Source organism: Silurus meridionalis, chromosome 6 (assembly GCF_014805685.1).
Source record: "Silurus meridionalis isolate SWU-2019-XX chromosome 6, ASM1480568v1, whole genome shotgun sequence".
NCBI classification, from domain to species: domain Eukaryota; kingdom Metazoa; phylum Chordata; class Actinopteri; order Siluriformes; family Siluridae; genus Silurus; species Silurus meridionalis.
The window spans coordinates 13986732-13999497 of NC_060889.1; the positions used below are offsets into that span (position 1 = coordinate 13986732).

Genomic DNA, 12766 nt, shown 5'->3' on the forward strand with positions numbered 1-12766 from the left:
GCATTTGTCGGAGTGAAACAATTCATATAGAATGAAGTGCTTACTCTGCCTCCTGAAAGATTGCGAAATAATGTCCTTCAAATATTCACCGTCAAATTTAAAGTTTAAGAAGGGAATAAGCTGTGGAGGGGAAAAAGCACAAGCAGGGAAGAGAGGGGAGGGCTTTAAAGGGGGAAGGGGAAAACTTGTTCTGTTTTGTTTACAAAAAGTTAAGCTCTGTGTTTTTAGGTGTTCTAATCACTTTTGTTTTTACATAAGAAATACTTGAATGTGGCCTACTGACCTTTGAGATCTTTTAGTTGCCCTAACAAGTTGAGGATGAAAAAATGTGCAAGTTCCAAAAAATTACTGCTTAATGCACACTAGTTTAAGAAGGGAATCAGCTGTGGAGAAAAAGGCACAATTTATTTTCATAACATTGTTTCAAACCTGTTTGACTGACACAAAAAGATATTTAAAATAAAACAATATGATGTCTTTTGACTGCTTTATTCAATAACTACATAACACAATACTTGTACTTTTACTTTCAGTATTTGAGTAGTAAATTTTAAAATAAACTACTTGCAATACTTAATCACAATGTTGAATACTTTAGTACTTAAGTATGGTGTTTAAAGAGCACTTTAACTTCTACTCAAGTCACTTTTTTGATAGAGCACATGTACTTTTACTCAAGTCTGAGTCTCTAATACTTTATACATCTCTGGTAATGGGGGGCACACCTTCCAAAAAGTTCAACTTTTGCTCGTCAGTCCACAGAATATTTTCCAACAAGTCTTGGGATCATCAAGATGTTTTCTGGAAAAACTGAGACAAGCCTTTGTTCTTTTTGCTCAGCAGTGGTTTTGGCTTGGAACAATGCCATGAAGACCATTTTTGCCCAGTCTCTTTCTTCTGGTGGAGTCATGAACACTGACCTTAACTTAGGCAAGTAAGGCCTGCAGTTCTTTGGGTGGTGTTGTGGGGTCTTTTGTGACCTCTTGGATGAGTTGTCGCTGTGCTCTTGGGTACTTTTGGTCAGTTGGCCACTCCTAGGAAGATTCTCCACTGTTCCATATTTTTGCCATTTATGAATAATGGTTCTAACTTTGGTTCGCTGGAGTCCAAAAGCTTTAGAACTGGCTTTATTACCTTTTCAAGACTGATAGAGCTCAATTACTGTATTTCTCATTTGTTTCTTTGGATCTCAGCATGATGCTGATGCCTAGCTTTTTAGGATCTTTTGGTCTACTTCACTTTGTCAGGCAGGTCCTATTTAAGAGATTTCTTGATTGTGAACAGGTGTGGCAGTAATCAGGCCTGGGTGTGGCTAGAGAAATTTAACTCGGGTGTAATAAACCACTGTTTTAACAGGGGGCAAACACTTTTTCGCACAGGGCCATATAGTTTTGGATTTTGTTTTCCCTCAATAATAAAAACCTTCATTTAAAAACTGCTTGTTGTGTCCACTTGTGTTATCTGAAACATTAAAGTGTGACAAACATGCAAAAAAGATAAGAAATCAGGAAGTAAAATAAATCACACCACTGTAAGTATAAAAAGTACTATGATTTATCATGGCTATAATGTTTCTATTATAATTTCTTTCACAAGACTCTGTCACAGTATGTGTGCATACTTAAATTTCTAGTGTGCACACATTTCCATTGTGCATTCTTTCTACATACTAGCAGTGGTAAACGGTGCCCAAGTTTAAAAAAATAAAATAAAACAATCATTTAGAAGACACTTTACAAAGTAGCACAACATTGAAGAATAAGAATTATTTTAAGCTCAATTAGATTGAGAAACATTCTACTGAATAAAAAAAAATTATGGAGGAGGTCACTGCACTTATGGGGACAATCAACAATTTTTGTAGCCATCTGCAGATCAATACAATCCTGTTTCTGAACCCGATAGTCAGTTCTTTCGACCTCATTGATTGATTAAACGACAGTGACATTTTAAAATAGAGAAATATATTATATACATTCAGTCCTCCAATGAGATACAGGGTATTCTTGTCTAATACATTATTATATCTTGAAGGCTTCTCCCTGTTATAACCGATACAGAGGCACTGCAGGTAACTGGTTACACTAGAATAAGGAAAAGTTCCTGTTACCTTTTGATTTAAAAAGATTTACCCTAATTATCTTTTGTAGTAATGATCAAATAGAACATTCAGTAAACCTGTACAAAAATAATAAATCACTTTATTTAAATTTAAATATTTCCTCAGAAACCCGACTTAAATAAAAGATTGTAATGTGAGAAAAATCAATAATCAAATCAAACAGTACAGAAATAAATAAATGGAATAGTCTTCACAGAAGACGCCTAAAGGATTTCTTTTTCAGGGGTCTGAGTAGAAATTTTCAAAACAATACCGTAATATTTATGTTTAAAATGAAGGAATAGTGAAGGAATGTCTGCTCATACAATTTGGCATTTATGTTGCATTATTTTTTTTATCAGTAAGACTGAAGGCTACTATTTAAAGAAAAGCAGGAAAGTTCTGATCTCTTTTGGTGATATGGTTACACAGAAGTCCTTGGTCACACCTTTATAGGAGCTGCTGCTCTCTGAAATAAACAAGACACTTATTAACATCATTACACTTTACACATTACACTTTTTATAATATCCACAATAGAATGTGAATAATATGACAGACTTGGTGGTATAAAGTAAACTGTTGATACCTGTGCTCTGTTTCTTCTCAATTGTCCTCCAGCTCCATCTCCGGAGGTCTGCAATGTCCCAGGTTCCTGTAAGGGAACGTTCCTGGACTTCCTTTATTTCCCCTATACTCTGCATGACCTCCTGAAATGGGAAAAACAATGTGGACATGTCAATTAACAAATCAAGAAATGATGGTGTCAAACACCATATGCATATTCTGTGATCACAGAAATGACATTACTTTGGAGAGTCATAAAATGTTTTATTTAGTCAAAGCAGAGATTGTATTCTCTGTTCCTGACTTTATGTATACAAGCTCATACTTTAGAGTAATGTTCTTGCTGCAATACTCGTACCCAAAACGAAACAAACAAAAAAAAAAAACAAGTAAAATGTTTGTTGATCTAATTGTGTTATGACCATTGCCTGTTCATTTGTCACCTCTTTTTTCCTATGATTATATTTTTCTGCTCGTCATCCATCTTTAATATAAGAGGCAATAAATTAATTAGTACAATGTTATAGTTTTACCTTGAGGTTAATAATGGTAGGCTTGGACAGAATAGGATCTTCTCCTTTCTCATACAAGTGAGTAATCCTCAAGAGAACCCAGTCAAAGTCTGATTTCAATGTTTTTTCTTCACCTACAAAAAAGCATAAACTATATTAAATAATTTTCAAACTATACAAGATGATTTTCATTCTACTTATGTAACATCAGAAAGTCGATCAATTCGCTGATCCTCAAAGAGCTCAAAGCCATGACTGTGTGTACAAGATGATTTGTGTACCAGAATTAAGATCCTCAAGGTGCTGGGTGTGTTTTGGGTTGTAGCTCCAACCAGGAATACTGAGATACTGCAGGTGGAGATTCTGTGGGAAAACTATAGGCTGGACAGTGGGTCCATTCCAACGCTCTCTCCTACTCCATGGCTTCTCTATTAAAGATAAGACGAAAAGAGGATTTAATTATCATGATACTGCATCCTGTAGCTCAGGGGTCTTTCATCGTGTCCACAAAAAAATTCTTTTGCAATGTTATACTGCGTGGTATCTAACCAGGTTTGTCGATAGCTAAAACCACAGGTCTGTGCTGTAGCTGTAGTGCTGCTCGTGGATATAGAGAAGTCATCTCAGCAGCAGAGCCAAGCATCATCCACAGGATGGGCTGCACCACTGAGGAGTCATTCAGGGTCAGATTATATCCCAGATTCCACTCCTGGTTGTTCCACAGTCGCCGATGAAGCATCACCTACAACATCATAACAAACCACTGTAACCTTATTTAACCTTAACTTATAATCCAAACAACACAAAAGCATGTTTTACAGGATGATCTAGCAATTACAAATACCTCCGGAACAATAAAGGCTCGGCAATACCAACCTTCTCAAGATGTAAAAACATTGGCTTCCATACTGTACAGCACAATATAACCAATTGAAAACTATTAGGATTAAGCTATATTTAGTGTTGTTAAATATATAGCTGGCTAGTATCCAATCTTAGAGAATCAGATTAGTATCAGTTTCTTATATCATATATATATATATATATATATATATATATATATATATATATATATATATATATATATATATATATATATATATATATATATATATATATTTTTTAGGAATCAACAATAATAGGCAGTTATTACAGGTCTTGACATTTTTAACATTAGCTGATAGGCTGCTTCATGGCAGTCGCCTGGCATGATTTTAACAGGCTTTTGTTGACTGCTTTCTGCTTCTTCTTCTTTCGGCTTCTCCCATTAGGGTCGCCTCAGCGGATCATCCATCTCCATACCACCCTGTCCTCTACATCTGCCTCCCTCACACCAACTACCTGCATGTCTTCCCTCACCAGTTCCATGAATCTCCTCCTTGGACTTCCTCTTTTCCTCCTTCCTGGTGGCTCCATCCTCAGCATTCTTCTACCAATATAACTCATGTCTCTCCTCTGCACATGTCCAAACCATCTCAATCGTGCCTCCCTCACCTTGTCACCAAAATGTTCAACATGCGCTGTCCCTCTAATAAACTCATTTCTAATTTTGTCCATCCTCGTCACTCCCAATGAAAACCTGAACATCTTCAGCTCTGCTACCTCCAACTCCACCTCCTGTCTTTTACTCAATGCCACTGTCTCTAAACCATACAACATCGCAGGTCTCACCACAGTCCTCTAAACTTTCCCTTTCACTCTTGCAGATACCCTTCTATCACAAATCACTCCTGTCACTCTTCTCCACCCACTCCACCCTGCCTGCACGCTTTTCTTTACTTCCCTTCCATTATTTTGCACTGTTGACCCCAGGTACCTGAACTCCTCCACCTTCTCCACCTGCTTTAGTGTATCTTAACTTGACTATCCAAACTCTTTACAGAAAACAGCAGTTTATTTACAGCTTTACATTCCATCCTACCCATAATTCGACCAGTAAATAGTCTCAATCCTGATGTGTCGCTGCCTAACCTGCTGAAAAATGGTAATTCATTAGATAGTACATGTTGGTTACTCGCACCTCTATCTGTCCCTGGTTGAGACTAGCTACCCCATGCGCTCTCTCACTGAGTTGCACCAATCTGCTGTTGTCATCTTCAATGTATGCTCCTCGTACCATTGGGTAGTAGTTCTGCATGAACAAAGACAATCACACAGATAGGAGTAAACATAAAATACATTTAGCATGATCAATTTAACACAATAAAGCAAGTGGTGTTCTTGTTCTTACGTGGGATAATGTATTGTTAATATATTTCTTGTATTTCCTCTTCATCATCTGGTAGCCATTATTATCAGTATATATTGTCCGGTTGTTTCTCAGACTAGTAGTGGTTCTGAGTACCGCTTCTCTATTCACCAGTAGAGGGCCCACCACATAACTTTGATCTAGTCTCTGGCATAATAACTTGTCCTTGAAACTCACAGGCACCCGGGTGACCACTGAATAGGTGTGGTTCTTATCAGATTCCTCCCTGTATTGAAACGTTATGTTAGATTCTTTACCAAAAAACTACTTTATACACGTTGATTTACAATCAACGATGCAAGATGCTAAACTTAATTATACAAATGCAGGAGCACAGTTTATAGATTAACATAAACAATGTGTAACTTGTAGTGGTCGTTTACCTGTAGAAATACTGACGTATTTCAGAAATGATTTTCCCTGGAATTATTTGCATTGAGACAGACTTGTACCCAGGAACAGAATCATTAGCTGTAAAGATATAGTTATCTGAAATAGGCCCAGCATGGACATCTCCATTGGCCTTGTATTCCCAGAAGTCTTGTTGTATCTTAACTTTCTTTTCCTTAAGCCTGAAAAAAAATTGTGAAGCCAAAAATTAGTTCCTTCATAGAGAATTTAAAAAATGTTCTCTCGACAAGTGAATTCTGAAAATGACGACAATTATATTCTTATTATGACTGGCAGTAAAGGTTTCGGTTGGTTTTAATGTTTTGCAACAAGAAATAAAAATTACATTTACCCAAGCATGCATAAAAAAAAAAAAACCTTACTTCATTATTCTTTCACATGAATGGCAGAAATGTGATTCTGGTCAAAGCTTTTGACAATGCAAAATAAAAAAGGGGAAACGGCAGAAGTATTTAAAAATAAATCGAAATGAGAAGTTTGAGTTAACCTGAGTTTTATACTGTGCAGAAGATTTGTCTCCTGATCGAATAGCAGTACGTAGCAATCGTTAAGCACAGGCAACAGCATTCTCCCAGTTTTCTTCCTCTTGCTAATGTTCCGTCTCTTAAAATTCACCACCTTCGCTGAGTAAGTGAGTCCACAAGTAGAACCAGTGTGACACTTTGACTGTGGGAACTGGATGAGGTATTTTCTGTACTGAAGTCCACCCAGTTCCACCACAATGAAAAGGTCATAAGCATCAGGTAACTCTGCAGATGGCTGGATCTGAAAGAATATTTTGCACAGGTTTTCTGATTAGTTATCTAGATATGCATTACACACCAAACTGTTTAAAAAAAAAAAAAGAGCCTAATTAAAAGCATTGCTTAAAGGTCTTGGGTATGAGACTTAAAATGGAGAATAAATCAGATACCTGAGCAGGAACTGGGTTTTGATTATCATCAAACACAAGTGCCATTGGATATTTTACAGAAATGTTGACATATGTTGTTATGTTCCACGCAAGTGGGTTGTACACAATGATGTGCTGCTCAAGATCCTTTGACAACTCTGAATTAAATACAAAAATGTGTACTATTATATAATTCATAAATTACTTTAGGTTGTATTCAAATTAATATTTTTGTCAGTGGTAGATTATAAGGATTATAAAGCATTTTAAAGGGATGTAGTCAGTGGCATGAATTATGTGCTTACCTGGGGTAACCGAGTTGATAGGAAAGCCAGGATTTTGAGGGAGAAGAAACATGGCTGCCAAGAGTTCTTCCACTCCCATTATACCTTTCGTAAGGTGATCCATGTACATATCAGCCACTTTTGGGGATTCTGTTCCTGTTATGCCATCATGATGCTGAACCTGGTTTAATTAAGTAATAAAATACATTTATAAGAATATTCAAATATTATCTAAAAAATCTATTAAGAAAACATCAAGCACCTCAGAGACAGCCCATCTGATGGCTTTGAGTTTGTCCATAGCCCACTCTTTCTGGACAGGGCCATCAGGATATTTGATCCGGTACCGCACAAACAAAGATTCTGCGGCATAGGAAAGAGAACTGGCTCCTCTTGCAACTCCTTTCAGAACATTCCTGGAGGCATAGAACCCTGTCCATGCCTGGAATTGTTCTGAAAGCATTAAACAAACAAGATGCAGATAATAAGTAACCTTTTCAACATATGAGTGACAAATTGGAAAGGTCTCTGCAAATAAATACGAAGTATTAAAAATAATCCTTCCCTAATTTGAATAACAGTTTTACACACTCATGGCACACAGACAGTTAGTTTCTTCAAACATTTAGTTAAAAGACTTTGCCATGCATCTTGTAAAATTTGCCAAAGATTTTCGCTAGTTGGATAATCCTATCTGACCTTGCAATCCAGTTCATCCCAGAGCAGTTCAATAAGATTTAGGTCCAGTGACTGGGACAGGCCATTCCATGATCAATAACAATACAGCCCACTGTGTGCTCTCTAAATAACTCTTACAGGGCATAAACATATGCTTTAGGTCAGTGGTGTTGTGGTCAGTGGTGTAAAGTATTTGAGTAAATGAGCTTTGTTAATGTATTTAATTTAAGTTTTAATGAGTATCAAAAATATGAGCAACGTTTACTCTCTAAACTACAATTATGATTCAATATATATACATTTTACTTCACTATATTTTAATTGACAATGACCATTAGCAATAACATTCTGCACCTCTGTTGAAGATGTCATTAAGACTCAACTCTCCGCTACCAACATCTACTGCCTGTGCAAGAGTAGCAATGTTGGTTCAGTATTCTTTTCACCAAGAATAAATCCCCAAACTTCCTTGCTCCAAAACAACCCTAAACCATTAAGCGTCCACCTCAATCTTTGATTTTGAGGATGTCTGCTAACATCATCTCTCCTGTTCTCTGTCTTGCACAAGCTCTTTTGTTAGATCCAGAAATGTCACATTTGGATTTTTTTCCATTCACTGTCCAAGTTTTCAAAAACAATAATAGACTGTTTCCAAACCTTTACCCAACATTGAATAATTACATTTTTAAAATGTACTTTAAATTATAGTATGCATACTTAAAATTATATTATGCACACTGAAATTTCTACATACTAGCAGTGGTGGACGATGTACACAAACCATGTACTTGAGTAAAACAAGAGATAAAATCGGAAACTACTAATAACTTCTATTATTTAATTACTCGAGTTAAAAAAACTTTGTGTATTAACCATTAGAATAGAGTAGAATATTAACCATTCTAATACTGATTGATATTTATTAAAATTTCAAATTATTAAAATATAAAAAGTCCAAATAATTTAAAAGCAGATGTGGAGGACAGGGTAGTATGGAGAGGGATGATATGCTGTGGCTACCCCTAACGAGAGCAGCCGAAAGAAGATCATGAGCCCAGAACTTTTTTTCCCAATTCCTACTTAAAAGAAATTGCACAAATAAGGCTCACAGGTGTTGAGGCAATTTAAAGTCAGGAGTTTCTTCCATCATTTATTATTCTTAAAATGTGCATACTAAATACTACTAAGTGGCAATTAAAACAAGCTCAAAACAGAGAGAGAGCTCTACCCTGATTGGTGGCTGACTGATTTTGCTAAATGTATTTGAGTAAAAAAGTAATATATTTGACTTTGAAATATATTGAAGTTAAAGTAAAAGTCTCCCTAAATGGAAATACTTAATAAAAGTACAGATACATAAAAAAAGCTAATTAATTACAATAATAAATAATATTTACCTAATTACTGGCCAACACTGCTCCCAAAATGAATGAAAAAATAATAAAGAAAGAAAAACACTTAAAACACAACAGCATGTGTTGTATAACTCATTCTGTATAACAACCCAGAAAAACTATCAGCATGTTTTATGGCCAATAGCTGATAGTCCCAGCAATCAACTATGGGTGCCAATTCATTTGCAAAACCGATGAATCCGTCGACTCTAATGATGAAACCTTCTTTCCTAATGGGAGTGCTTTCATTTAAGATGACTCTCCTCCCCATACACAAGGCAAAGGGGTTTAATTAATAAATTCATCTTCATGAAACCAATCACATTATATGCCCAGGGCATTCACAGTCAGCCAGTGCAGGTCCACAGACTCATAGAATCTGTATTAAAGTTCACTGAAGCATGCATGTCACAAAGACACTTTTCATGCAGGTTTTTACTATAGACTGTTACCCAACTGTAGAAGTACCACATGAACATGATTAGTTGTCAAATTAATAAAATTAATTTAGAACATGATTTTGTTTAAAGGGAACTTACCAGTGGAATAGGGGAGAAAATCTTGATTACCCCTCACCTCCCAGGACATATTTGCTTGGTACAAAGCTTGGAAGTAATCTTTAAGTGTAGCATACTGAACTGTCACACCAAACTCCTTGCTATGCTGGTTGATGTAATTCATTAGCATATCCATATTTTTGAACTGAACTGATGCATTGTAAAACTGCTTGTCACATCCCTAGAAAAAAATTACAGACTTTAATATACATGTCTAAATACATTTAGACAAATGTAAAAATAGCTTTATATACAGGTGGGTGTGTATATGAATGACAGCAATGTGTGTGACTTTGGTTGACACCAGTATAAAAATAAACTAACCCATGGCCAGAGAACATGGCTGGTCTGGAACCACTGGGCTCTTTGTTTAATGTTGGTCACCATGGTTTGGGCATAGGGCTCCAAAGTGTCCTTCGCAACTGGGATGCTCATGTTGGGATACACACCATCTTTAGGTGGGTCTGGAAACATGGCAACTCCATTCCAATAAAACCCTGACCTATTTAAAACATCAGTAGAATGTTAATGGATAATATCTCTATGTCATTAACTATTTAATTATTTTGTTAAACTATAGAATTTAGTTTATAAACTATAGTTAGATATTTTAATGGCTTACTTGTTTGAGAAGGGCAGGTATGATGGTGTGCAGTAACTGTACTGGTCCATAGTGTGTGTGAAAATCTCCTGGCTGTCCCCTAATGAGGATGACCCTCTCCACACAAATTGCAGTCTCTGTATAAATACGAAAGTGCAGTCATAATATTTGTCAGTACATTTGCCATAAGCCTTATGCACAGTTTACATACTCTCAAATCACATTTTGGAATCATTAAAAAAAGAGAGCAGGACAACCTTGTTTTTCTGCATTAAATCTTTGAGGTCGTAGTCAATACGAGAGATGAGATGAGCATCAAATCCAGCCAGAGCAAAAAGAACCGGCGTGGTAGCAGAAGCACCAAATGGGTCAACATGCCAGGAGAAGCGAGGCCTGACACCAAAAGTTTCATACAAAAATCCATGTCCCTCTACAATAAAAAGATTAAGGATAGAAGACTTTTCTGATAAGCCTTATTTACACAATTCTTCTATTACCTCAAATGTAGCTAATCACTGAAAGTATTACAGTAAATAAATCACCTTTTTTGAAATATAGAATCGTATTTTACATTTATTTCTAACACACTAAAAATAGTGTGTACAAATTAAAAGGTAAAAGTCGATGTATATGATTATCTATTTAACTATATAAATACATGATAAAATTTGTGCATTCAAATGTTGGGCCAAGACCAATACATTTTATCATTTGAGTACTGGTGACTGCACTGGACGTACTTATACTGTATATACTGTAAAATACTTTATCCTCGAAGGTTCAATGCAAAACAAAAAAGCAACCATCAGACACCAAACCTCTTGATTATATTTAATGACACTTAATGACTAAATTTAGAGTTGGTCCGCAGCACAAACCTGTAAGCTGAAGGATGGCATCATCAATATCAGTCACTGCCTCATCATGCATCACCTGACCTCCAATGATAAACTCCAGACGCCCTTCCTGCAGAAGCTGTCTCACCTGACATAAAAACAAGTCTCCAATAACAGACAGAATTACAAGTACCTAGAATGACAGCAGTGAATGTTTATTACTCACCTGTTTCTTGTGCCACTGAGATGCTGTGGTATCCCACCAAAGTCGGAAGAATTCCTGCTCAACCGCAATAAATGTACGACTCTTAACTCGTGTCAGCTCCTCCACAACGGTGGTGTACACGTTTGATGCATAAGCATGCATGCTCTCCTAGGAAAATAATAATCATCATTATCATCATCATCATCATCATCATCATCACACTCTAAAGCAAGGGTTATCAAACATTACACACCTTTAACCCCTTTATCTTAATTTTTGTAATAAAATTAAAATAATAATATACATAAAAAATAAACATCTTTAATGTATTCCAATAAAAGTCTCACCATATATTTGAGTCATGGATTTTTTTTCCATACACAGAAAACATTTTTTCAAAACATGCATTTAATTAGAAATTGCTTATACACACAATATCCACTGGAATGGTATTTTGAGGTGTCCACCATTAAATTCAAACAAATTTATAAACCTCTGGTGGTCCCCGGACAATACTTTGAGAACCAAACCTGCTGAAACAATCCTACAGAAACCTTAAGAGAACTTGTATAAATTGTAAAGGTTATAATTGAAATTGTATAGGTTTTAATGGAAAGGTATCTGCAGGCCTGTACTGGTAGTTTGTTGTATTTTACTGGTGACATGTTTTGTCTAGTGGATACTATTAAGGACTAATAGAACACCTCTGTTGGCATCCACTGGACCACCAGGACCTAATTAAGCATCCAGATTCCAATATGTTTCTACAACTTTTTTGTTTGTTTGTTTTTGTTTGTTTGTTTGTTGGGGGGAGGTAATGACAATGGTTTAATGATGTACACAAACAACCTATTGGAAACCATAGTATTTGGTATCTGTAGTGGACACAATTAGAAATTCTGTAATGGTTTTAATGTTTTTTTTTCTTCAGTACCTGGAGCACAAATTACCAACTCTGGTCCTGGAGTACCTTATGTCCTAAACATTTAGTGCTCTTAGCATTAATCCTCTAATAAGTAACAGTGTTTTACAGCAGGGATAACCCTAACCCTAACCCTATGTTCCAGACCGGAAGTACTTCAGTTTGCTGTCAACAGTTCAGAGAACCGAGTTTACCTGCACTGTGTAGACCCATCCGACATCCATGTGACTGTGAGGAATGACGAAAGTCTGGATTGGTTTTGTTGAAAGACTAAGGGAGACGGATACGCAGAAGAAGACAAAAAACAACGGTGACAACTTCATCTTTGCGGATAAACTGCACTGCAACAGTTTACACCCGACTTCAAACCGTCTTATGACAGCAGCACATGACCGACTTCTGCGCATGCGCAATTTAACTTTCCTCAAACCACTGACTGTCTTAAAATCGTGTTATTTAAATAATCATTCATGCAAATTGTTTAAGTAAACCTGCCATGTTAAAGCAAAATAAATTTATAATTTGTTACAACAGAAAAATTATAGTAAAACATTATTG

General features: G+C 36.1%; 1 protein-coding gene across 1 annotated transcript; it reads right to left on the reverse strand.

Annotated features, from left to right (window-relative positions):
• Nucleotides 1-2181: 2181 nt before the first annotated feature.
• On the reverse strand, nucleotides 2182-12726 carry man2b2 (mannosidase, alpha, class 2B, member 2). Its single transcript, XM_046851900.1, has 19 exons — nucleotides 12403-12726; nucleotides 11308-11454; nucleotides 11124-11229; nucleotides 10503-10675; nucleotides 10267-10382; nucleotides 9969-10146; nucleotides 9627-9825; nucleotides 7278-7468; nucleotides 7037-7196; nucleotides 6753-6889; nucleotides 6327-6604; nucleotides 5812-6000; nucleotides 5411-5654; nucleotides 5201-5311; nucleotides 3730-3922; nucleotides 3462-3608; nucleotides 3202-3314; nucleotides 2691-2811; nucleotides 2182-2570 (listed from the first exon to the last, which is right to left on the reverse strand). Exons 1-19 carry the CDS (start codon nucleotides 12613-12615, stop codon nucleotides 2479-2481), a joined length of 3108 nt encoding a protein of 1035 aa, XP_046707856.1. The 5' UTR covers nucleotides 12616-12726; the 3' UTR covers nucleotides 2182-2478.
• Between the last annotated feature and the right edge of the window lie 40 nt (nucleotides 12727-12766).

Excerpts from the sequence above, each read along its gene's own strand:
- man2b2 (XM_046851900.1), bottom strand. The coding sequence starts at position 12,615 with ATGCGCAGAAGTCGGTCATGTGCTGCTGTCATAAGACGGTTTGAAGTC. Across the intron at positions 3,315-3,461 it reads CCTTGAGGATCTTAATTCTG|GTGAAGAAAAAACATTGAAA; the intron begins GTACACAAATCA and ends GCTTTTTTGTAG. Across the intron at positions 2,812-3,201 it reads CTACCATTATTAACCTCAAG|GAGGTCATGCAGAGTATAGG; the intron begins GTAAAACTATAA and ends TTCCCATTTCAG.